General features: G+C 45.3%; 1 protein-coding gene across 9 annotated transcripts in view; it reads left to right on the top strand.

The window, feature by feature from the left end:
- LOC144138102 (prominin-1-A-like) overlaps positions 1 to 23,550 on the top strand; it is a 61,617-nt gene that overhangs the window by 29,414 nt on the left and 8,653 nt on the right. For 7 of the 9 annotated variants that reach the window (XM_077670202.1, XM_077670196.1, XM_077670197.1 and 4 more), the window contains exons 11-20: positions 2,772 to 2,832; positions 5,153 to 5,919; positions 7,447 to 7,530; positions 9,628 to 9,705; positions 11,121 to 11,186; positions 14,303 to 14,440; positions 16,155 to 16,244; positions 17,512 to 17,648; positions 18,836 to 18,889; positions 21,496 to 21,576. In XM_077670202.1, coding sequence (XP_077526328.1) covers positions 2,772 to 2,832; positions 5,153 to 5,919; positions 7,447 to 7,530; positions 9,628 to 9,705; positions 11,121 to 11,186; positions 14,303 to 14,440; positions 16,155 to 16,244; positions 17,512 to 17,648; positions 18,836 to 18,889; positions 21,496 to 21,576 — 1,556 coding nt within the window. The remainder of the gene's footprint in view (positions 1 to 2,771; positions 2,833 to 5,152; positions 5,920 to 7,446; positions 7,531 to 9,627; positions 9,706 to 11,120; positions 11,187 to 14,302; positions 14,441 to 16,154; positions 16,245 to 17,511; positions 17,649 to 18,835; positions 18,890 to 21,495; positions 21,577 to 23,550) is intronic. The other 2 variants (XM_077670204.1, XM_077670203.1) reach the window with 2 other exon arrangements.

The raw sequence follows: 23,550 nt of genomic DNA, 5'->3' as shown, positions 1-23,550 counted from the left end.
GGAATTGTGAGCTTGCAGAACGAGCTATTTGCGCTTAAATTAATGCATACTCTTATAGCAGTTGAGAATGGCGGGGCAAATAATGGAAGTTACGAACGAACGTGTAAACAGCAAACAACGTAGTGCGGCACTTTGCCAGCTGACACTGCCTAACACAGCCGTCGGACACATTGGTCTTGTCTGACACAACACTGACCAACTGACATAACCGGCACGGCCACTTACGTGACCATATTTGTCTAGTCATAGCTTACTATCATTATCAACCATAATAAAAATACGGCAGGTGTACAGGTACTGTCAGAAGCAAAGTGCGAACACTGGACTTCAGCAGTATTGCAGCGCCATCCATGAAAGCGGGAGATAAACAAGATAACCAAATGGCCGTCTGCGACATGGTAGCTGGCCTGGTGAGCATACTATCTTAAGTTTTACGGCCCTGCCCTGGATACGTCATTGCCGACATCACGGAGCATGTGATTTAGCGGGAGAATCAAAATTTTAACTTAAATTGATTAATTTCTCGGTGAATAAAGTATCGTTTGCTGCCGGACAAGCGCCGGGGGGGCTATTACAGTGGCTAGAATAGGAAAGCGTGATGACCGTGCCCTCTCCCTCATGACGCTGTTGGAGGAAATTCCAGGTGGCGCTGTCACACGCTTGCATGTTCGCTGCGACGGCGGCAGAATACGGGGTACGAAAGTATTCACGCGCAGCACCACATCGAGAAAGCCTTTTTGATAGCTATTCTACGTGCTCGCGCAAATTGAGATACAATGAATGTCGTATTTTTTTTAAGAACTACTACAATCGAAATTTACAGCCGACTGGGCGCGCTTTGACAGCCGCATATAGCCGGCTGGCTCTGACACTTATGAAACGCAAATCAGAGAATTGCGGACTGGCAACTGGTAAATGCATTTTATTTTTGACGTGCTCGTTACAAACAAACAAAAATTGCTCACTTTTGGTGAATTTCTCATGATTCGTTCCAAATTACAAAGGCTCGGAGCCATCAACTTTCTTTGCTCAATGGGCCTTGCCTTTCGCTGCTAGTTCTTCTTCGTGTGTGAACAAATCCAAGAATTTTTTCTCCAATTGTCTTCGTAAAAGCGTTTTAGACCTTCGATTCTGCTGTTACGTGAGGCAATTGATCTTTAAGTGCTTCTTCCTTTCACGATCGAAGAGGCATGCCTTCTCCTTTTTCAATGCCTTCGTGTAAAAGTGCAGCTAGAGGACCAAACGAATTTGATAGTCATGGACAGGGAGAGTGGCAGACTTCTTTAGCATGTCAGATGCTTCGTAAATGCTTCCAATGTCCGGAAGGGTACATGTACGGGCTTTGGCTTTATCCTGCACAGTGCGACACGCGCTGTAAGCCACTGTGAAGGGCGGAGCACTCAGTGTGTGGTTTCCCCCGTGTTTCCGAAGGTCAAGTTCTTCACAGAAAAGGAGCATGGGGTTCTTCAAACTCTGCACTCACAGAGGCGGAGTCACCATCCTTAGCGTTTTTATTGCTGGGTGGGGCCGCGGGTGCGCTTCTCGCTTGACACTTCCTGCTCGGGGAAGTTGTTTCGGCTGGTACTTCGGAAGATTGGGAAATTGCGTGGGCACAGCTTCCGGGGGCAACCGAGGCCTGCCCCTGTAGATTAATCTTCTCCGTTCACGGTATGTTCAATGTGCCGGGAGATTTACCTTACGTCGAAGTGTAGCTCGCACATAGCGGTGTTTTCCTTGAGCCGCTTCTCAGTACGTGGTATTGCTCGTCATCGCCACTGCGCCAATATAGACGTGCGTTCTTCGGAACGCCAAACAACAACAGTTTCTTTTTGCAGGACTTGTACACCGTAGAGCGGCCCGGCACAAAATTGTGGCTCTGCTTTGGCGGCAGTTAAACCTGCTACGGCAGAGGAAACAGGCGGTGCTTCTCTCTGGTCAAAGCAGCAATCGTATTGCAGACGATCCGCGCGCGCCTCACCAGGCGACATGTAAACGATCGCGCGCGCCCCCTCGCGGATCCCTGTCGGCGGCTTCAAAGCGCCTCGCAGGCGCTGCATGTCGCTAATCACACTTTCCTATTCTAGCCACTGTAGCGCTATAAAACACTAAATCTTTCGAATAAAACAAGCTAGTATTGTGTCTTCGTGGCCCCTTTAATGAAACACAGCTGTAACTAGGGGAACTCGTGAGGGCTGTGCAGTTCCCACGGGTCACATTTTTGTCGAAAGTTTGTCGTTACATTAGTTAACTCTTTCGTTTGTTTTTGTTCGAGATTAGAACTGATTTTGAATTGCTTTAGACGCCACAGGACATTGTCTTGCGTGTACGATGCCTGGGTTGTAAATATTCTCATTGAGGAAAACAGCAGAGATGCGCAGGATGTAAAAAACAGAGTAGAGGAGGGAAAAGAAGGAATGCGTGATTAAATGTTCTTTGTTTTTTCTGCACATTCCAAGCTCAGGGGTTTTATTAGGGCAGAGGGTAGTTGTTTTAATTAGCTTCCTTGATAAAGAGCTGGTGACTGAGACCGGCATTCAAAATTGCCCGTGTTTGTCAGACATTTCAATGTCCATGGCTTTAATGGAACAACGAAAGGCAATCTTAAATTAAATTACAAAGCCAAGGCTTTCTTTGCTGCATGCACTTATAATTTGGAGTGGTATGATTAGTGAAATTGTGCAAGCGCTTTGGGCTCAGCTGTAGCTTGTGATGAAATGCTCAATTTCGTATTCTCATGTGGTTGCTTTCCTGGCTTCCACTTGTTTCCCCAGGCCCTGGACACAGAGAAGCGGAAGAAAGACGTCATGGACCGAATTAAGACAGTCTCCGACAGTGAGTATCGAGGCCTAAATACTTGTTTACAGTGGACCTTTGTCGTAGGTTAACTTCAGTTCATTTCGGTCAGAATTGTGCAGGAACTGCTGGCTTGCTAAATGGGGTCTACATAGTGGGCATTCGCGTCCTGGGCAAGAACTTCTGCTCAAACACTTTTAAGTGCAAAGCACTTTAGGGAATCCTCCTTGTCGTCGTAGCTCGCTGTAGCGCTTGACGTCAAGTGACTGCTGCAATCAGGCGGCGCAGCGAGATGACAGACCCAAGTAGAGCCCGGCGTACCATCGTAGGGTGTTGCACAGAGGCTTCGAAAGCCAAGCGGTTTATATAGTCACAACCGTTCGAACTTTGTGAACCGCTGGCATTTGTCATACATCTCCCCGTTGTTTAGCGCAAAGAAAACTGCAGGTACCTTTGAGGCAAAATATGCATTATTAAACGGCAGCGCCCGCGTTTATTTAGTTAGGGATGCTCGTTGGGTTGGTTTTTATGATAGTAAACGAAAATGTGGCAGTGCAACGCTGGCTCGGCGGAAGGAAGAGCAAGCACAAAAAGTACAGAACTCCCACTGGCGCAGTTTGAGGCAGGGGGCATGCGAGCACTGCAAAGGCGGGAAATTTGAATTGCATTGGGTGGTAGCAGTGAGCGAATAACGGCGCCATAGACCATTATGGCGAATCGCTGCTCTGCACTTCCGACAGCTTTCACGTTGCGTGGAACGGCTTTACTTTTTTTCTGCAATGGCGGCAGCCTCTCGTATAATCTGTGCTTCGATTGGGTGGGTGGTTGGGGTTGGTGATCAGAGTGCAGGGTTTAATTTTCTTTGAATGTGCAGCTCAAGTTTGTTTATCGTGTTGGCTGAACCTTTTGCCTAGTGGAAGCTGCCACCCTGGCATTAATTGGCCTAATTGTTTTCTCTTTGCAGCTTAGTGTGTTAGTTTAGGCTTAGCCTAACAATATGCGTAGCAGCTTAGGCTTAGCACATTACCGTCTTTGTTTGCTTGAAGATGGCCGCTGTGTCTCAAACATTTCTGCCGTATCGCCTGAGTGCTCGTGACGGCCGAAACATTTATAACTCTGCGTAGAGGAAACTTTCAGATGTACAGTTGAAGAGCGCTGTTCCCAACAGTGTTTAGGTTTTAATGCAAGCTAGAACTCGTGGCAGAGTTAACGTCAGATTCTGACACCGTGTGAGCAGTTTTCTCATATCACAAGGTTATCGTTGCAAGTTTGTTCTACCCGTTCTCTGGATGGAATGAAGTAGCAAGCACCAAAGACGACAGATTTTGTAGTGTTGTGAAATGTGGACGGGAATTGTTTTTCACTAGTAGCTGTGAGGCCTTTATTTGTATTGCAACACCCCATCTCACTAAAAAGGGCAATGCAGTTGCCCATTTTCAGTTCAAATTATTGGCCTGTTTGTATTGTAATGCAGATGAGGGCAGTATTTCTTTAGCTGTAGCTTACTTCATAAAGCGTTTAATAAGCAAAAGTGTTTTGTTAGAGCAATTAGCATGCAATTTGTGCATGTGTGAACTACCACCATGCATTTTCCAAGATGTTGGCTGATCGTGGAACTTTTTGTTCAAGCGCTTACGAAAGACCAGAAAAATAAGGGAATTTGGTGATTGAATTTCGTTAGGCACTGCGATGTTGATGTGAGACAGTTTTTACGGTCCAGGTGACAATTTTCTCCATGATAGTAATGCTAACAAGAGTCATATCTGTGTTGATCATCACTGTGTGTTCCTCTTTGTGGCACATTTCCTCTGAGGTGACTGAAATTGGGTAACTGGCCCACACAACAACTCCCATAAGCAACATCTTATAACAACTCCCTATAGCATCCATACAAAGCCGCAAGCTCTTGAACCCCAGCGCACTACAGGGCACTGTCCTCATGTACTTTCTTCATCTGTTCATAAACACTGCACCCCCTCATACAGGAGAGGGAGTAAAATGAGAGGGGGTAAAATGGGGGGTAGAACCCCATTTTACCCCCTCTCTGGATTTATTCCCTCCAGGAGAGAGTGTAAAAACCCCTCTCCTGTAAGAGGGGGTAAAACAGAGGAGGGGTAACACAGGGTTTTACCCACTGTTCTACCACTTCTTTACCCCCTGTAGGAGTGGCTAAAACAGGGTTTTACCCCATTTTACCCTATCTTTACCTCCTGTAAGACGGGGTAAAGCAAGAGAGGGAATTTTACCCCCTCTCCTGTTTTTGAAATAAGTTCTCCCTTCGCATGTTAACACTGCGGCCAGATGAGTGTCAACTACAATGTCGCTGCAAGCAGTTTCTTCTTTCTCCCGTGACCCACAGAGATCGTCACGAAGCTGGACGAAGTGGGTGCGACGCTGCAGACAAACAGCGAAAAGCTAGACCTCAACAACATCACCAAGCCCGGCCAACTAGACACTACCTCCATCCGCAACACCTTCCAAGAGGCCGCTCCATACATCGGCTACTACGGCTACGCCACACTCGCCATCGCCTGCATTCTCGCCGCCATCCTCGTCTTCTACGTGCTCGGTCTCCTGTGGGGCGGTTGCGGCTCGCGTGAAGGCTCGTGCCACCGCAAGACCGGCGGGAGCTGTCTGACGACCGGCGCGGTCCTCTTCATCCTGGCCTTTTTCATCCCGATGCTCCTGTCGACCGTTCTCCTCTTCGCCGGGATCGCGGGTCAGCGAGGAGCTTGTGACGTTGCGCGGAACCCGAGCGGCGTTGAGTTCAAGCGGCTGGCGAGCTGGGCGTCACGGTCGTGGTTGCCGCCGTCGGCCCCGGTCAGCGAAGACGCTCTTGGGGAGATTCTGGACCGGTTCGGTCAGTGCCGGAACCGGTCGTACAGCCTGTTCCACCTGCTGGGCCGCGAGGTGCTGAAGAACCTGACGCACCAGGCAGCGTCGACGGACTGGCTCTGGGGAGACGGGGACGTGGGGATCAACATCAACGACGGGGCGCAGGAGTTTGAGCAGGCTATTGACGGCGTCAACGTGGAGAACATTGTGCCCCAGGATCTGAAGGACAAGCTGGCCGAGCTTTCCAAGGCTAAGGTGAACAAACGGGACCTGGAAGACCTGAAGGCGGAGGTGAGTGTTTTGTGTGGCTCAGTGTAAAAGTATAGGTAGTATTCATTGAAAAGTTTAGCTGTCAATTCCTTTGCTTGGCAACACTAGAAACGGCCACAGACATGGCTGCTGCGCCCACATGCCGAAGAAAAAAAACACTGGCGTGCGTTCTCTGCTCCATTTCCACCCGATTCTCAATGATGGTGTCAACAGAGATGTTTTTAATCGCACTCACACTGGACTCGAGGCATTACTTTGTGTTCGGTTTGGTAGAGTTTGGAACGTCCAGCAGAAATCGTGTGCTTAGCACGGATAAGTACCGCCATCCCGCGGAGCTTGACGTAACCAGTGACGGCGCACTCACATGGTTGCCTGCATGCGTGCATTGCCAGTGAATACAAGCCATATCTGTGCAGTTCTAATCAACCAGATTTAGGGGAAATCCCCAAGGTGGAGTGAGTTTCTGCTAAGGAAAGTTTGACATCCACCTCAATGCAGCCGTATGGCTACAAAGGAAAGCTCTACAGCTTTCTAGTGATTTCTAGTTCTAGTTCTAGTTCTTCTAGTTTCTAGTTTTAGGGATTAGGGAACAATGTTGCTGCAACCGCGGTCCAATTGAAACACGCAGTCCCTGCTTAATTTAAGGGGGGACATGGTTCTTAAAACCATTTCTTTTAATTTTCAAGTAAACTCGGTGAAACTTGTCAGTATTTCTGCTTATCCCCCTCTAATTTCAAATACGCCATTATTTTTTGAGTCAGTCAATTATTTCCTAAGACAGTTTAAGATAATTAGTATTTTTTTGAGGAACAATAGACGAAAGAGTGTTAGTCATAAAACTGTAATCCTTTTTTCCAATACTATGAATACTGGTGAATGCAATTAGGGAATCTGTTTTTGGTGCACCACTTGGAACCAATTTTACAGGTCATTGAACTTTGGTGGTGCCAGTGGCAAGGAACCATTTCAAATGCCCATTTCAAACACCAAGGTAAATGAGCTGCAAAATTAGTCAAAACCGCTTCTATTATTGCATTCACCAGTGTTCAGAGTATTGGAAAATATAAGCATTACAGCTTTATGATTAAGACTGTTTTGTCTATTGTTCTTCCAAAAATTACTGCTTATTTCTAATTATCTAGGAAACTAATTGACTGACTCAAAAAAAAATTAACGCATTTTTGAAATCAGTGGGAAAAAAGCCGCAAGACCAGCAAGTTTCACAGAGTGTACTTAACAATTAAAAGCTTTTTTAAGAGCAGTGTCCCCCCTTAATGCACATAGTCGCACAGCTGTACATCAGCCACTGTCGATGTAGTTTTTACCACCTTGGGGTGGTCCTCAATGATCTGTTCTTTGTGACCTAACTATCAGAATTGGTTTGAAATAAGGGTCTTAGAAGACTAAACTGTCATTTGTTCAAAATGTGGTCAAATAGCAGTATCGAACTGTACTTGTGTTTTCCAGCATCCCCAAGTTGTTCCTAGGTCTACTCCAAACGGTTGTCTGGTTTGTTCTGAATTTGCTCACGCTTCCTTTCCGTCCTAGATCAACAAGACCCACCTGAAGTTCAACTTGCAAGAAACCTTGCGCAAGATCGACGAGTTCAAGTCTGACCCAAAGGTCCAGGATGTAAGCCTCTGCTCTTTCTTTTTCGCCAAGCTTTTCCCAGGTCAGGCTGTCGATACGGGGTAAATGTAAATGTGCATTAAAGGTGCTTGGGGCTGCACTAAAAGCAGTGCGGCCACACTTTGTTCAAGCAGGCTGTACTGCTTGCGTAGTGCCCAACGTCGGAAAATCGTTGCAAGTTTATGAGCGAAGCAGGAGGATGACAGATGAGGAACTTTGTATTGCGAGTTCAGGAAGGGTGAACTACTTTTGTCATACCAAACATCGTTTTTGCAGCAGCACATTACAAAATCGCAAGAATGCCAAGAGTAAAGGCACATTCCCACTGGCGATTTGTCTCGTCGCGCGACGGCGCGCGTCGCGCGATGAGGCTTTGAGGTGGTGTTCGCACTTGCGATGAGCGATGATGCGACTGCGTTCAGCGCAGCTGCTTCCCGACTTGTACGACCTCGTTGGTACAACCATTCGAAGTCGAAGAAAATGATGTTACGCGACAAAAGCAGGTAGAAATGAAACTAAAACACGTGCTACTAACCTGGAGCAATGCCGAAAGCATTTGCGAGTTGCGGGAGGAGCTGAAAATAACAAACTCACGAAGGCTCTTTTCAACATATTATTGCACGAAGAAATGCACACGCTTGCTTTCACGCCACAACACCCGCATCACGGCCCACAAATGTCGCTTCTTTTCACAGGCGCAAGGTTCTGACGCCTGCGAACTCTACGCGTGTTTACCAGTCACCGATAGACGAAGAGGCTGCAAGTCAACCTACCGTCTCGCTGTCCACCTAGCTCTATACGATGATTACTTGCTTTTACAATCCATACACGCTTCTCCACACTGATGAGTTCCACGCTATTCGTTGATTATAGTGCACGCGTACGCTGAAGCCACTGACCAAAGAACCGATGCACACGGGAAGTTGCTTGCCGGCCCGACCCGGCGGGTACAGCGATAGTGGGCCAAGCGGCCGAGCGAGCCAGCGGTACCAGCGGCTGGCGGCGGCGGTTCGTCCTCGCCCGCCCGCCCGCAGCGTTTGCATACCGGATGTAAAGAAACGTTTTGTTTCCGGCTACGTCAGCCTACTCCGCCGCCGTGATTGGCTTACCGGTTTTGCGGGGCCGTCGCGCAACGAGGGAATTCGGACCGAGAGCGATCTGCTCTGCCGTCGCAAAGCGACGAAAAGCGACGGCCGGCTCGTCGCTTTGCGACATCGCTTTTCGTCGCGCGACGAGGCGAATCGCCAGTGGGAATGTGCCTTAAAGTGAAAAGCAGCTGAAAAAAATGTCCGCTTGAGAAACCAGAGATGCTGTAATATTTTAAAGCCATAATGGCAGTTGTTTCCTTTGAACTACTCTCTCTCTCAGTGTTTAAAAGGAAAAAAAAAAGAGGTTTCAGAACTAACAAGAAATTTGACCTCGAGCAAATTTGCACTGAAGAGTTCTTACGGATGAAGTATTCTTGGAATGCCCAGAATAGAAGCGGCACCAAATGAAAATGCAAACTTGGAGGGCACCCAAGCACCTTATATGGGTTCTGAATGCAAAAGTGATGATGTCCGCAGTAATGCCGGAATGAGGGGTGCTTTTGGAGTGCATTTTTTTTAAAGTATATTTTTGGACAGCGATGGGCATGCTTGTATATGGCACGAGAGATAGAAACCTGGTATAAAAACGGCTAATCAAACGATGCTCCGGCAAAAAAAAAAAAAAAGTTTATTGACACAATATCAAATTTCTTAAAATGAGAGGCAGTTGTTTTGATACAGTGTTGAGAAAAACTTGTGTTTTCATTACCCAGCTTTTAGTATCACAGCATTTATAGTACTGCTACAACGAAGTCCCAGCCCCAATAAAATTATTTATGTCTAACAGGTAAATATTCTGATGAAGTAAACATAAAAAGAGTGACTTGCTCTGTTGTAGAAGTTTGCATAATAGCGAGGATGCTTTTTGTCTGAAATTGAGTGACAATGGGCCCAGTCGCAAAACTTGCTTGTCCGGCAGCCTAGCTTTTCGACGTTCAAAAAGAAAAGAAGCGAGCTTCTGTTTAGGCTCTGCTGTAATTTCCATGTGTGCCGTTTTGTCTCCACATTTAAGGTTAAGCCAGACCTGGAAAGCGTGACCAAAGAACTCAAGGACTTGGAGAGATTCGTCAAGGTCATCGAAGAGCAAAAGGTGAGTTTTGTTAACGGACCCCCTCCTTTACCGTGCCTGCTCAAATCAGCCATGAGTGACTGATAATTTCCGTCCTCGATTTTATCTTATCAAAGCCATTCCTGTGTAGAGCCCATCTATCAGGATCAAAGTACCATGTTTGCACCATTCTAACACACACCTAAAGGTAGCCTTAAAAAAATTGGCACGCATGTTACAATCTGGCTCAAAGCCCATATTGGCTTTCAGTGTTGCTCACTTTCATTTTAATGCCAGCAAGAGCTGGATAAGCAAGTTTATGTAGCACAAGGAATTTTGCTGCCACATTTGCGTGCATCAGGTGAAATGTCTTCTGCCTGGCAAGTGGTGTCGTGTCTTTTACATCTGCATGGTATGGTCGGCTTCAATTCTTTTAATTTTCTTTTCTTTTTTTTGTGTGAATTTTTGTAAGTACACTGATGTGCATGTTATATTCGGGGGCACGTTAGAGTCGCGCAAATACGGTAGCCTTCCTATGTATAGTGAGGCCGTTATCTTCGAGGCAAACTTGCAGGTATTGTCGCTGGTGCGTTAGCTATGTCGGCACGCAGCTAGGCTTTGTTATCTAAAGAGTGTTCCCCACAGGGACTTGAGGGCAACCCTATCATATCAGGACGTGAAAAAAGCAGCACAGGAGGCGTTCCTCAAGCACCTAGTAGACGGTGTATTGGGGAGAAGCGTGTCGCCACAACTAAAATAGCTGGTGCAAGTTTGTGGCAGTCGATAGCAAGTTCTCAGTAGTGCAGCACTGTGCTAACTCCACTTTTGAAACACCTTTTGAGCTTGTTCAAGAGCTAATCTGGATAAAAAGGAAACGCTTCCCGGTGTTCCCAGCGTGCCAGGCCGGTTGAAGTTGCGTTTGCGTAGACGCTGGAGCAAGCTTTTCCTCTGGTGCGTTCTGGTGGGAAACAGATGTAATCGATACCCACAACTGATGGTAATGATCATGATGATGGTTTCGACAACGACGATAATGGAATTTCGCTACCTTGTCATTACGTGATTATGTATTTTTGAGAGCGCAGTGTCTAGAGGGCCTTCCGACAACATTTGAATTTTTAAGATTAGGCTGGCATAGAACAGATCATCTTTTGTTGTGGTGTGCTGGTTCAAGTTCAGCTCCTGCCTCGTTTATTATTTTTTTTTTCATCTTTAGTTTCCATTATAATTTTAATGGCCCAGGTTAATTTTTGGTGTTTTATATGATTATTTCTGTTTGTTAGGTTACGTTACGATGCGTAATGGAGGACCTTGGCATGAGTTTTTTATGTGTGGGTGTGAAGGGCTTGTAGTACTGTCTGACAGCGCTCTATGCAGTCTTTTGCGAAGGGCTCCGTATATGCGGACTGGAGAGGGAATTTCGTTAAGTGAAGTCATGCTGCATTCTGCTGTTCCAGGAAGTGCTGTTGCCATCCCTAGACAAGGTGGAAGGCCTTCTGATGATCGGCGACAAGGATTTGCACGTAAGTTGGCCGGCCGTTTCTAGTCAATGGAAGAGGATGATGACCTTACTGAATCCACGAATAACACCCGTGCTGCACAAGCAATTGCAAGGACATTTGAGTTGAATGCTTCTTGAAATTTCAAATGTCATTTCGAACTTGGAGGAGAATCTACACGACCAATTTCAGAGGCAGTTGAAAGTTTTCGCGTTCGCCCGCCATGTTTTGATGTCACCACTGATGCCCAATTCTTTTCTCTTAACTCGTCGAAAAATGTAATTTTAGAATTAAACTGGGCCAAACAACAACCACAACAACGCTATTATTAGTGATGGAATTGATAACAACCTACATACGTGCACAAAGTGGACAGGGATTTTTTTTTTTCTTTTTTGCACTGCCAATGTTGAAAGTACCAAGTTACCCTGCAATCGTCGATTGAGGAATAGAAAACAAAAACAAGTGAAAAAACTATTAAGAGCCAAGTTGTACTCGTAAATAAATATTTTTGCAAATGCAGCTTGCAGGAACTGCATCCTAGCGTACAAACATTCGCATTTTGAAGGCCCTTGAGAACCTCAAAGGTAGTTAGTGGTACTCCTTTGACTCAAATGGCATTTCAACCAAATGACTTCGAAAAATATCGTGTAGCAGCTCGGAGCTGGCCTCTTTGGTTAAATGACATTCGATTCAAAGGCCTTCGAAATGCCTGTTTAGCAGGATTATAAGACAGTCATTGAAGGGGATAGTGGAGGTAGCTTTCCTTTTTGAAGCTAAAATAGCTTTTGGTGATCATGTTTGTCGGGAAGAACTGATCAGTGATCCTTGGTTGCAAGTCAATGAACCTGTAGACTGGTCCCCAGTGCGCGATAAAAGAAGGCCATGAAGACAACTTACAACTTCATTCCTTTTGAAATATTGCTTTGTTGGAATGAAGTTCAAGCCAGTTTTTGGGCACAAACTTCAGTTTAGTAAGTTATATCATAAGTTATACCATAGGAAGGCGGGTGGTGAGTCACTACATACTTTCCTGCACTAACTTGCGACGTCAGAAGCCTTTGGGCAATTGTCTAATGCTGGGAAAACCAACTGCAAAATAAAGAGGGATTCTGGGCTTCAAGAACAAACTGGGGTAAAAGAATGAAATAACCTTATTTTTCAGTGATGGAGTCAGGAACGAATAACTACAATATTAAACTTACCCAAAACAAACAATTATTCCGGGAGTGACTCAAGACATAGCGCCATCTCAGGGCGACTCTCAGTTACAAAGTGCCGACTTTAGCGTGACTCCTGAAGAATTTTGCTGTTTGCTTTGACGGTGATAACCAAACCTTTCCTGTCTGTGCTGGCCTAAGTATTGAGTTTCAATAGCCAGGACCTGGTTGTTGATTTCAAGCCAAATACTAACCTCCTAAGCTTCACACGTAATCTGGCCTAAGAACAATTACTCACTAGCTTTTATTAGTTAAATTGGTGATAATTGATTTTGATTGATTGTAGGGTTTTAACGCGCCGACGCAACGCAGGCGATGAGGCGCGCCGTAGTGGAGGGCTCCGGATTAATTTTGACCACCTGGGGATCTTTAACGTGCGCCGAAATCTCGTACACACGGGCGTTTTTGCTTTTCGCCTCCATCAGAAAAGCGGCCGCCGCGGCCGGGAATCGAACCCGCGACCTCGTGCTCAGCAGCGCAACGCCTTAGCCACTGAGCCACCGCGGCGGTGATAGCCCGTCCTATTGTTCCTAGTGCAGCATGCTTGCTAATGTGGCGTCGGCGTACTAACTGCCCCGTTTAATCCTGAAATCGCATGTGCTAGCCACAAGCTTCACATGATAAATGGGAACTGAGGGGGAGGGGGCAGTTTGGGTGAAATTTATCCCTCAGGAGCTAAGCGGTGAGGAGGTGGATTTTCCCGGGCAATTTATTGTTTTTGCATTGCTCGAGATAAGATGCCAAAAGCATAATCAGTGCTCCTTCGCTTATCATCAGAGATGGGGAGGGGCTGTGCCGTAGAAATGAACAAGTTTTTGTTTGGTGTCATCGCATTTTGTGATAAGAAGCCGCAGTTGCAACACGAAAGTTCACTTGTTTGTTGAGTGTGATTACAGCTAAACCTCATTGTAAGAGACAATCAGGTATAAGACTATTCACCCACACGGATGGCCATTAAATTGACCTCTTTTATAACAGACATTGGTAGTAGAAGGTAGTTGGATAATAAAGGACAAGTTATGCTTGAATTTTGGTCATCAAGCTCACTTGTAACAGACATTCTAACTTTAAATGTGGTGCCACCAGTCCCTAACTGCAGTTGTGCCCATTGTGTAATCCAAGGGGACGAAATTTATTATAACTTCAGCAAACACCCAGTGGTTCATTCAGCTATGAAATGATGACGATAAGCCGTGCAAATAGAAATGCAACGTACAGAAGGGGTTAAAACTTACCACCATGCGTACGAGTGCGACTGCGCATGCGGGCTTCTGCGCAAGCCAGGATTACCGGGAGTGCACAGTGGGCTCTCCCAATCACATAGCTCCCAATCAAGAAGCATCACAGATGTTGAGTCCTGCAAGCAAGACGGATAGCCAGAGCACACAGTGGAAGAAGCTGTGCGCTCTGGCTGTTCATCAGGCTTGTGAACACGACATCTACGATTCGACATCTACGATTCATCTTCCACAGACAGTGAAAGAAGAGGAAGCTTATAGTAGCTGTTGTAAAACGCACTGTAAATACAGTCATAAAGAAAACAGAGTCAGAACTATTTCATAAATTCTGGGGGCAAAACATGAACTAGAATAAACCTTTTGCAGCATACTGTAGCATTCTTTTGAGCCTATTTTAGTCGTACGATGCCCACATTGAACTATAGGTTGATCAAGTAGTGAAAATATGGTTCCCTGCTTGTAAGAGAACTCTCATATAACAGACAGAAACTGCTCCCCAGTACGTGTCTCTTATAAAGGGGTTCAACTGCATGTATCGGACTTTGTCATTTTACCTTTTCTATTATTTATTCTGTTTAGAAGGGTTTTGCCCTTTCAGGATAGAAAAAAGAAGAATCTCTCGCCCGCGGTTTCTTGACCCTGACCTAGTTTTGTTTATCCCCCTCCCTCCCCTTGCCCATAGGCGTACGCCTTGCAACTGGTGGAGAATGCCACGCGGCAGCTGCAGCAAGACGTGCGGCAGCTCAACGAGACGGCCCGCAAGTACAAGGACAAGTTCCTCCAGCTGGTCAACTACTTCGCCAACCACACCAGGAAGCAGGTGTGTTGACTCCCTCCCTCCTCATAGTCTCCATGCATCAAAAAGTGGCCCTAGGATTGGTCCACTGTTTTGGACTGACTGACTGAATAAACTTTATTGAAGGAAAGATGGAGGAAAGGGGGAAGGGGAGAAAAAAATGGGGGAATCACGGGTGGAACCCTTTGTCCAGGCTCCAGATCCGTTACAGCAGGGAAGCAGCCGTACCCCACAGGGATCTATCATCTCCCCCCTCCTATTCAATGTCACTGTTTTGGATTTTCCACGCAGTGGCGCCATCTGTTGGTGACAAAACAAACCATACAGTGGGCCTTGCCGCTGTACGACCTGGGCGAAAAATGATATTTGGGTGCTTACATAAATTTGTTGCGCCCAATGTGTTCAACCATGCAGGTGTTTTGTATGCATTCGAAGCAAGAGTAGTAAAAAAATGTGACCGTGTGGTCAGCAAGATGCGTCGTTGCCTGCGCATTGTTTGCCGAGTGTCATCTGCACACTTCTGGTGGCAAAAAGAGTTAAAAATTCAGTTTGACAGCTTTGCACATGCTTGCAAGGATTATATAGAGCCACTTGATCAGCTACTGGATTAGTTCTGGCGTATGGTGGGCCATAGGCCGAGCGACAACATCAAATTTAGTACGTCAGGACGAACCTATATTGCACCAGAGTGCCCGCACGAGGCAGTTGTGCAGACGCAGAAACAAACGCAGCATAAAAACCGGAGTTAAGAAAGCAATAAGTAACTTACAAAAGCGCAAAAGTAAAAACTTATGCACCTTTAAAATAAAGTTGAACGTTAAATACCCAGTTTGCATAATTAGTGTGTTTTTGGATAGTGCTTGTGGTGGCCGTGGTGGTGCCACTGTACGCATGATCCAAAGTTGGGGGGGGGGGGTCCAGGTGCGAGTCGTTTTTTGAGGCATTGTTTCGCAACTGCCTACATCGAAGAGCTCTGGTTACAACAGCTACTGCTGTTGCCTGCTTAGTCATAAACTTGCTAATGTAACTAGTGAACTGGCATTGCTTCTTTCCTGGTGCTTGGTGGGCATCTTCAAAGGCAAACTGCACTCAAATTTCTGAAAAGGTTAAAAATATTGTCCTTTAGCAGTACATGTAAAAAAAGGTGGCAACGGAGGAACTTGGCGTTTGCAATTGGGATGAGCCATTACTTCTCACTAGTGTGACAAGTGATAGTGGATGTTTTCAGAACGGGAAGGGAAAGATGACTGCCAGTGGTCAGGTACAGTACTAACCAGTTGGTACCAATTGTGGTGCGGTACTAATGCATAAAAAGATGAAAAGGAAAAGCATTTTTTACTCAGTTGTCACTCTATTTCCCCATTGCTGCACTGCTTGGAAAATGGGAAGGAAAGATTGTAAACACCAGTTGTCTTTTTTTTTAATAACCTTTGTTTGTGTTAATGAAATTGTTGTTCCATTTTATTCTACAGGGCCTCAAAAACTAAATTGCAGTGCTAGAAATATTAGTTTACAAGGGTTGCAGGGTCCTTTTGAGGGCCTCATCACGCTGGCAGAAGTGAAATGCATTGTCTTCAGTGAGAAATTTTCAGAACATGAGTAGAACACCAGCTACATTGCTTTGCCTTACCTTTAAATGTTTTGTAGAGCTCCGTTTCCTGCTGGTTTATTTCAGCTTGTTTCCTTTAAACAATTGTTTTTTACTCCTTCTTTGTTTGTTCTTTCTCTCAACGTCCAGGTCCAAGAGAATGTTGGAGACTGCAAGGATTTGTACATTGTCTACAGTGCTGCCGTGGGCTCTGTCTGTGACAAAATCCTCTTGCCACTGGTGAGATTTGGCCCCTGTGCCTTTTGCGTACATACATTGCAGATTTTCATCTTAATACGTGGCTATAAAAATTTACCACCCCTTCCTAAACATAGTTGAGAGAAGTGCGAAAGCTTTCTCACATCAAAAGGGCATCAAAAGTGCGTCAAAACTTTTGCTGAAAGTGCGTCCGATCAAACCTTTACAGACCCAAATGACAAACTTAGAATGAACCCATGCGACGATTTTTCGTGCACTAAGTAAACGCAGATACGATTGATGTAAATGTATACCGATACATGGTTTATGAGATAAAGGTATACGACTGTACTCCTCCTCCATGATCGATGCATTTAGTGTCTTATTTAGAACCGTTCTTTTTTCACCTTTTTCAGCCAACCGTTTTGACAGGATGGAAGTCCTGTTTCACACATGCACTGTGTGTCCAGAGATCTTATCAAAGCTTTTTGGTCGACCAATCAGTCTATTGGGAAATGCAGTAGTTTTTTGACAGAACGCCTTCGGTCCTACTGAGAGAGCATTCGCTTTAATAACAAGTGATATCAGGAGACTCAGTACTTTTTTGGACAGCATAAGTTGGTGCGCTAAATTTAACTAGGTACTGTAATGTCGAAGAATGCATAATGAGCAGTCAGTTGATTCACTGTTTCAAGAATGGCAAATTTATTCATAACTGGTTAACTAAATGAATAAATGCCGTGTTCCTCATCTTAAGACTACTGTTAACACATAGTAGTGGAATGTCTGAAAAATGGCTGTATTATGCTTTTTTTAGAGTTGAGCATCAGTTATGCTTTTTCATGCCTTGAGATAAGTTGCCGTTAGTACCTTTTGGTGTAAAAACATTGTCATGGCTTCTCTGCTAATCGTTAATCGCTTCACCCAAACTTTGTGAAGAGCATGCTGGGAATACGAATTCACTAATTGAAATCGTATTTTTGCCTTATCTGGTAGCACAGACATGGTTGGTGGGTGTGTTCACTGTGAAGTGAAACCTTTCTGCCTCAAGACGGATTGGCTAGGTTATTTTGGTTTGGCTTTTAGGAAATTTTTTTTACGGTGAAGTGTCAGCACGTCCTCTCTTCGTCTCTACTTACGAGTCCTCATTCGTCTTGCGCGAAAATTCATCACGAGTTGTTCGGAACAAAGTGCCCCTCTTCTAACTCTTTCTCTGAGTTGAAACCTAAAGCCCTAGCAGCTGGTACTGAAGCTGTCGCTTGCTTATCTTTCTTTTGTGTTTGACTGAATGGCTTGGCTTGGCTTGCAGAATGGCTACTGGTTCAGTGTTGCTGCATTCCTGGTCGTGGGCATTCCGGCCGTGATCTTTGCGCTGTGCCTGGCGTCGCTCTACGCTAGGGTCGATCCAGCCAGCCTGTACCTGGACCCTCTGAGCCCCGTGGACTCGTAAGCCCATCTGTCTTGTTTTTTTGTTTTTAAATGTTTTTTGTCATGTTTTTATTCAGTCTGGGATTCTGGGATTGGGCGGGACAATTCACTCATGCTATGGTGATGTAGTTCCTTCAAGTTACACAGCCTACCTTCCTATTGGTGGCTCTGAAGGGGGGTGGGCGTTACCAAACTACTTTAATAAGTAGATGTTTAAGGTGTGCTTTTAAAGCGAAGCTTTCTATGCCTCAATGGTGGTGGCGTTGCCCCAAAACACACTGCAGGAAAGCCAACCTTCTCTGCTGCTGATGATGATCATGGGTGAAGTGAAAGACTGTTGAAACGCGAAGCTTTCTTTGGTCGAAAGCCAATGACTTCTTCAAAGCGCAAAGCCAAAGTCTAAAATCCAAATTATTACACCCAAAACGCACTGCAGGAAAGGCAACTTACACAATGGTTTGCCACAGAGGTACATTAAGGGGGGACACTGCTCTTGAGGACATTTTTGTTATTTTTTAACCTATGTACTTGAGATTTACACATTGAGTTTATTTCAACATCCTGAGCACAAATATGCAGTCAGTTTTGGTCTATGGGGTGTAAGTTTAGAGTTGTGCAACATGTTATGTCACTCCGTTTCGGGCAATTTTTTCATTATGTGCATATGAAATACTCAAATAGCTTTTATCCCTTTGTGCTCTAGAAGGACCAGGGAGTGCAACTATACCACTGCAGTAACTTTAGCATGGCTTCTGCAAACGCTGTAAAATTCGTAAATGTCAGGTCATCAATTTACAATGTTTTTGTAAAACTAACTGCATAAAATGTTGTGCCAGCAAAAAGAAATTCCATACTTTTGTGGCTTTATTGCACTGTTCAGTTCGTAAGTTTTCGATTGCAGCAAAAATGATGTAAATCGAACCAGTACATCCCAAGATATTGTACCCGACAGCTGAACATGTGGGAAAAAAAATGGTTCAGAGAAAACAGGGCACGAAGTTTGCAAACATAGGCAAAAATGGTCATTTAGGCGACTTCAAGAGCGACAGCTTTGTGATTCATCCCGTTAGATGAAAAGGGCCTTAATTTTTATTTTTTTTTCTATCAGTTTGATGCTTCTTAACAGAATGTTGTAAGTGTACCCGCATGCATCCCTGTCCTATCATGTCCCATCAGAGCAAGAAATTTGTCTTTCTCGTTCACAGGGACCACGTGTCGGGTGGCAGCTACATGGATAGTGACACCATCCCGCTGGCACGGTGAGTTAGAGAGAAAGTCTTTATACATGCGTACGTATATTCACCGGCAGCGGACGCTGTCAAACAACATACTGGTGTGTTGACTGCATTTAGGTGAAGACTATGTCGCGTGGTCATCGCAATTAGCGCTGATGGGGAGGGAGCGCTGTCAGAAGGCTCGCTGCCGGTCTCGAGATATGTACTCTTTCGTGCTGTGGTGTTTATCTATTTCTTTTTCTTGGGTTGGGGCTCTTCCCCCCCTTTTTTTTTGCACTGTTTACTTCGTATTCTGAATCAGAGTTTACATCAACGATTGTTTTTTCAAATTTAATTTCTGTTCGAACTTTGCTAGTAGCATTTTCTTGTATTTTGCTTTCAATGTTTCTTGTTTGCTTTCTCGCTGTTGCACCCGTAATGTCCGACATTCGTCGTTTATCACTGTGGTCATCCCCAATCTGGCGTAGCAAGCCCTGTCACCAGCAGGGCTGACCTCACCAGTCCACATTGAAGACCCCCTCTCTCTCCCTCTCTCTATCTATCTACCTATCCCTCCCTCCCTCCCTCCCCCTCCCCCTCCCCCCTCTCTCTCTATCCCTGTCTGTCTGTCTCTTTCTCTCTCTCTCAATCTATCCACCCTCTCTCTCTCTCTCTCTCTCTATCCCTGTCTGTCTGTCTCTCTCTCTCTCTCTCTCTCTCAATCTATCCACTCTCTGTCTCTCTCTCTCTCTCTACCTATCTCTGTCTCTCTCTCTCTCAATCTATCTACCTATCTCTGTCTCTCTCTCTCTATCTCTGTCTCTCTCTCCTTCCCTCTCTCACGCACTCACTGCTGGGCACCACACCAGGAAGCTCACTATGCACACACACACATGCTTGCTGACACAAAATGCCAGGAATAAAAAATTACCGGCCTGTTTGCTTAACCAAGCCAGTGTAACCAGTATAGCCAGTGTTTGGTTAAGCAAGCCAGTGTTTTAGGTTTTGGTTTGTTTACACAGGGAATTCGCTATTACACAGGCATGAAAGGCACGCCTGTATTCAGCAGGTGGTGTTTAATATATGATGCAAACATTGAACACATCTTCGTTGGGAAGCTGATGCAGAGTTGATGTCAGCACTCCGTTAACTTCAATGGGCACCTTCACTATCGGCCTGTGCCCTTGCGTCCTAATGTCACTGGTGATATAGCGGGTGTCTCCAGTTGTCGGACTGCCGCTGCTGCAGGCCTTGCCTCTCCTCCTTGTCGTGCGGACACAGCATATCTATTTGAAACTTTTGGTGTTCAGAGCTCGGAGCAGGAGGGTTAGTGCGCTGTCGGCACTGATCAGCTGCTTTAGTATGAACCTGATAAGAAGGCCATACCCCTCACCCCTATCTTCATGTCCTCGCTTTGTAATTCGCTAGATGCTACCATGCATCTGCGTGGCAATATTTTCCGACATTTCTTGAAACTTATCTACTTGTACCAGCTGTTGTGTGCAGCCAAGCATTGTTGGAAGAGTGGAATTTATTTTGCTGCACGGGCCTCACCGGGTTTTCTCACCAGTGTCTTCTAACTGCCTGGCTTTGTTTTCTAGGCAGTGTCTCATAACTGCCAGGCTTAAACGTGTCTGTAAACCAGGCAGTTGGCAGTGCAAGCGAACTGCTTGCACAGCATGTTATAGGGGGCCTGCATTGCGTGAGGAAGATATCAATAGCTGCCAGTGTGAAAGCAAAGCCACTCTATGGGGACGTCATATCTGCCAATTGGACAGGTGTGACATCGTACTTTCTTGACTGCTATTGAGGGGGAACACTGCTCTTAAAGCAGCTTCCTTTAATTGTTAAGTAAACTCTGGGAAAGTTGTCATTCTTGGTACTTTTTCCACGCTGATTTCAGATATTCCATTACTCTTTGAGTCAGCCAATTAGTTACCGAGATAATGAGGGATAATTAGCCATTTTTTGGAGGAACAACAGACAAAACAGTGTTAGTCATAAAACTGTAATCTTTATATTTTGCAATACTATGAACCCTGGTGAGTGCAATAAGAGAATCGTTTTGTTTTTTATGCATCGCTTGGAACTAATTTTGCAGCTCATTGAACCTTGGTGGCACCAGTGGCACCAGTGGCAAGGAACCATTTCGAATGCCCGTTTGAAACACCAAAGTTTAATAATTAGCTGCAAAATTAGTTCCAAGTGGTGCATAAAAAACAAAACGATTCTCTTATTCCACTCACAAGGGTTCATAGTATTGGAAAATATAAAGATTACAGTTTTATGACCAACACTGTTTTGTCTATTGTATGACCAGAAATGGCTAATTATCTCTAATCACCTTGGTAACTAATTGTCTTACTCAAAAAATAGCGGCATATTTGAAATCAGTGGGGGAAAAAGCAGCAAGACTGACAAGTTTCACAGAGTTAACTTAAAAATTTAAGGAAGGGTGTTTTAAGAACCATGTCCCCCCTTAACGTCATTCACCGAAGGACGTTTTTTATTTCGCACAAATGTCGGATAGAGGGGTCGCTTGCAACAGGTATTGCCTCTGCGGAAGTGCTTTTTGTTCAGCTGTGACGAAGGCCATTAGGCACTTCGGTGAGCATGTTCCCCCTGTTGAATAGAGGCGCTTCTGTTTGCAGGCTTCAAAAGGTCTTCCCTCCCCCCCAGCATCAGAATGGCCGGGACAATGGGGGCTACCATAGCCAGCCTTACCAGCGTGGGTTTGTGATTCTCTCTCGCTGTCGGCAGGGTCCCGTCTTTTGTCCCCCCCGTCTGTGTTTGCTCTCTGTCTGTGCAAACACGTTTTTGTCCTCTGCTTTGCAACTCCGTCGTCCTTGGTCTTCTGTTTTTCAAGGAGCTGTGCTATCTTCCATCGCGTTGTTTGTGCTTAGTTGTGATTATTGCTTTGTGGTTCAGGGGGCAGCAATGGGTCAAGTGGGTTGTCTTAGTTGTGGCGTTCTGAACACGGGTGTCTGAGCTTTGAATTGATGCAGAGGGGAACATGGTTGTTAGTACGTCATGTTTGTGGTATTCGTCTGAGTGGTTGTCGATCCTGTGGTCCAATGTGCGGTTTGTCTTGGAACAAAACAATCGGAAACAAACAGCTGCTGTGGGGCTTTGTTTGGAGGAAAAGAAGTAAGTAAAGGGTATAAGGGCTTTTCTAGTGCTTGCAAATGGTTGTGTCACAGTTGTGCTAATCATAGCCAGGAGGCTTTGTTTGTAGAGGAGAATATGTTCTGTTACGCTTTTCTTGGGGTAAGTGCATCTGTTCACGAGCAACATCTAGAGCATTTCGACGGCAGAATTGTGACCAGGTTTTTGTCGCAGTACAGCTAAAGCTGTGTTAAACTGGTTCTGCTCTTTCCTTCTTATCTGAATGGCCTCAGAAAATTTTGGGCGCTCCTAAAATTTTGCCGCTCTTTGTGGGGAGAAGTCATTGTTGATGTGTCGGGACAAACCTACCTTTTACAAGAGTTTGGTTTGAAATAATGCTTTTTAGGCTTCTCGGCCTTTACCAGCTGAATAACCTCTCATTGGCGGTATTGGTACATGATGAGTTCAAGTTGTAGATTTGTAATCCGATATTGGCCTGATCAGCTGATATCGGATTACCCGCAAGTTAGGGGCCAGTAGTAGCTACTTCGCATGTTGTTGTTTTCAGTGGTTCTTGTGGCAAGCTCGCTTTTCTTTGTGGCTTAGCAAGTCTTAACTTCCGAATCCAACATATGCTTGTTTTCTTATATTTTTTAAAAACTCATAGGACAGTGTTGTGTGCAGGTTTTCTCACTCTCTCATTTTATATTTTACATTTGTTGCCCTGTTATAGCCCAACTGATTTGATATTTTGAGGTCGGTTTTTGGTGGCAGAGGTCGATGGGCTTACAAAAGCTAGCTCACCCAGGAAATAATGGGAGCTGATGAGGCATCACACGAAGAAGCCAACGACGGCGCAAGAACCATGTTCAGCAAGGGCTTCTGCCGGCTTGTTCCCACTTCCAAAACAGAAAAGCAGTAGGCCCTGTTATCGCAATCCAGGATCAGTAAACAAGACAGAGCCAAGTGTCATCCAAAGCATCTTATTATTGTTCTCCATTTTCCTTCATCAATGGGCTGCTAAAGCTACATGGCGGGTACTCACCTGCGGGGCAGAAACTTGGAGGCTCACTAAAAGGGTTCAACTTACCGTATTTTCCAGTGTATAAGTCGCATTTTTTTTTTTTTCCGGAAATTTTAATTGGTGTGTCTTATCTACCGTTGCGACTTATGTATGGAATTAATTTGGTACGTGGCGGCCGCATCTGGTCCGCACTCGAAAAGGTGCTTGTGTGCTGCGTGATGTCAGCGCACGTTAAGAGACACAGCTGTGTGGTCTAAATGAATCCGAAGCCCACCGCTATGGCGTTTCTCATAGCCCATATGTTTCTTCGGGACTTGGAAACAAATAATTCGCGGCTTTTTCTAGTCAAAAACATGATAATGGCCTGGGACAACCGCGTGCCACCTTTTGCCACGTGCAGTAACTACAGTTTAAATTCAAAGTAACATCAAGTTGGGTTGCAAAAACAAAATGCAGCTTATAAATATTACGAAAAGTGTTACTCTGAAAGAGGTAAATGTGCTGGTAATTTTGAAAATGACAGCTTGCTGATAAGCTACAATTTTCGGGCCCCTTCCGTTCGCGTCACTTCCGTCTG

This window comes from Haemaphysalis longicornis, unplaced genomic scaffold (genome assembly GCF_048455015.1).
Source record: "Haemaphysalis longicornis isolate Haplotype H1 unplaced genomic scaffold, Haemaphysalis longicornis Haplotype H1 scaffold_5, whole genome shotgun sequence".
Classification (NCBI taxonomy): domain Eukaryota; kingdom Metazoa; phylum Arthropoda; class Arachnida; order Ixodida; family Ixodidae; genus Haemaphysalis; species Haemaphysalis longicornis.
The sequence above is the reverse complement of the archived record's forward strand: the minus strand, read 5'-3'. Positions and strand labels throughout refer to the sequence as shown.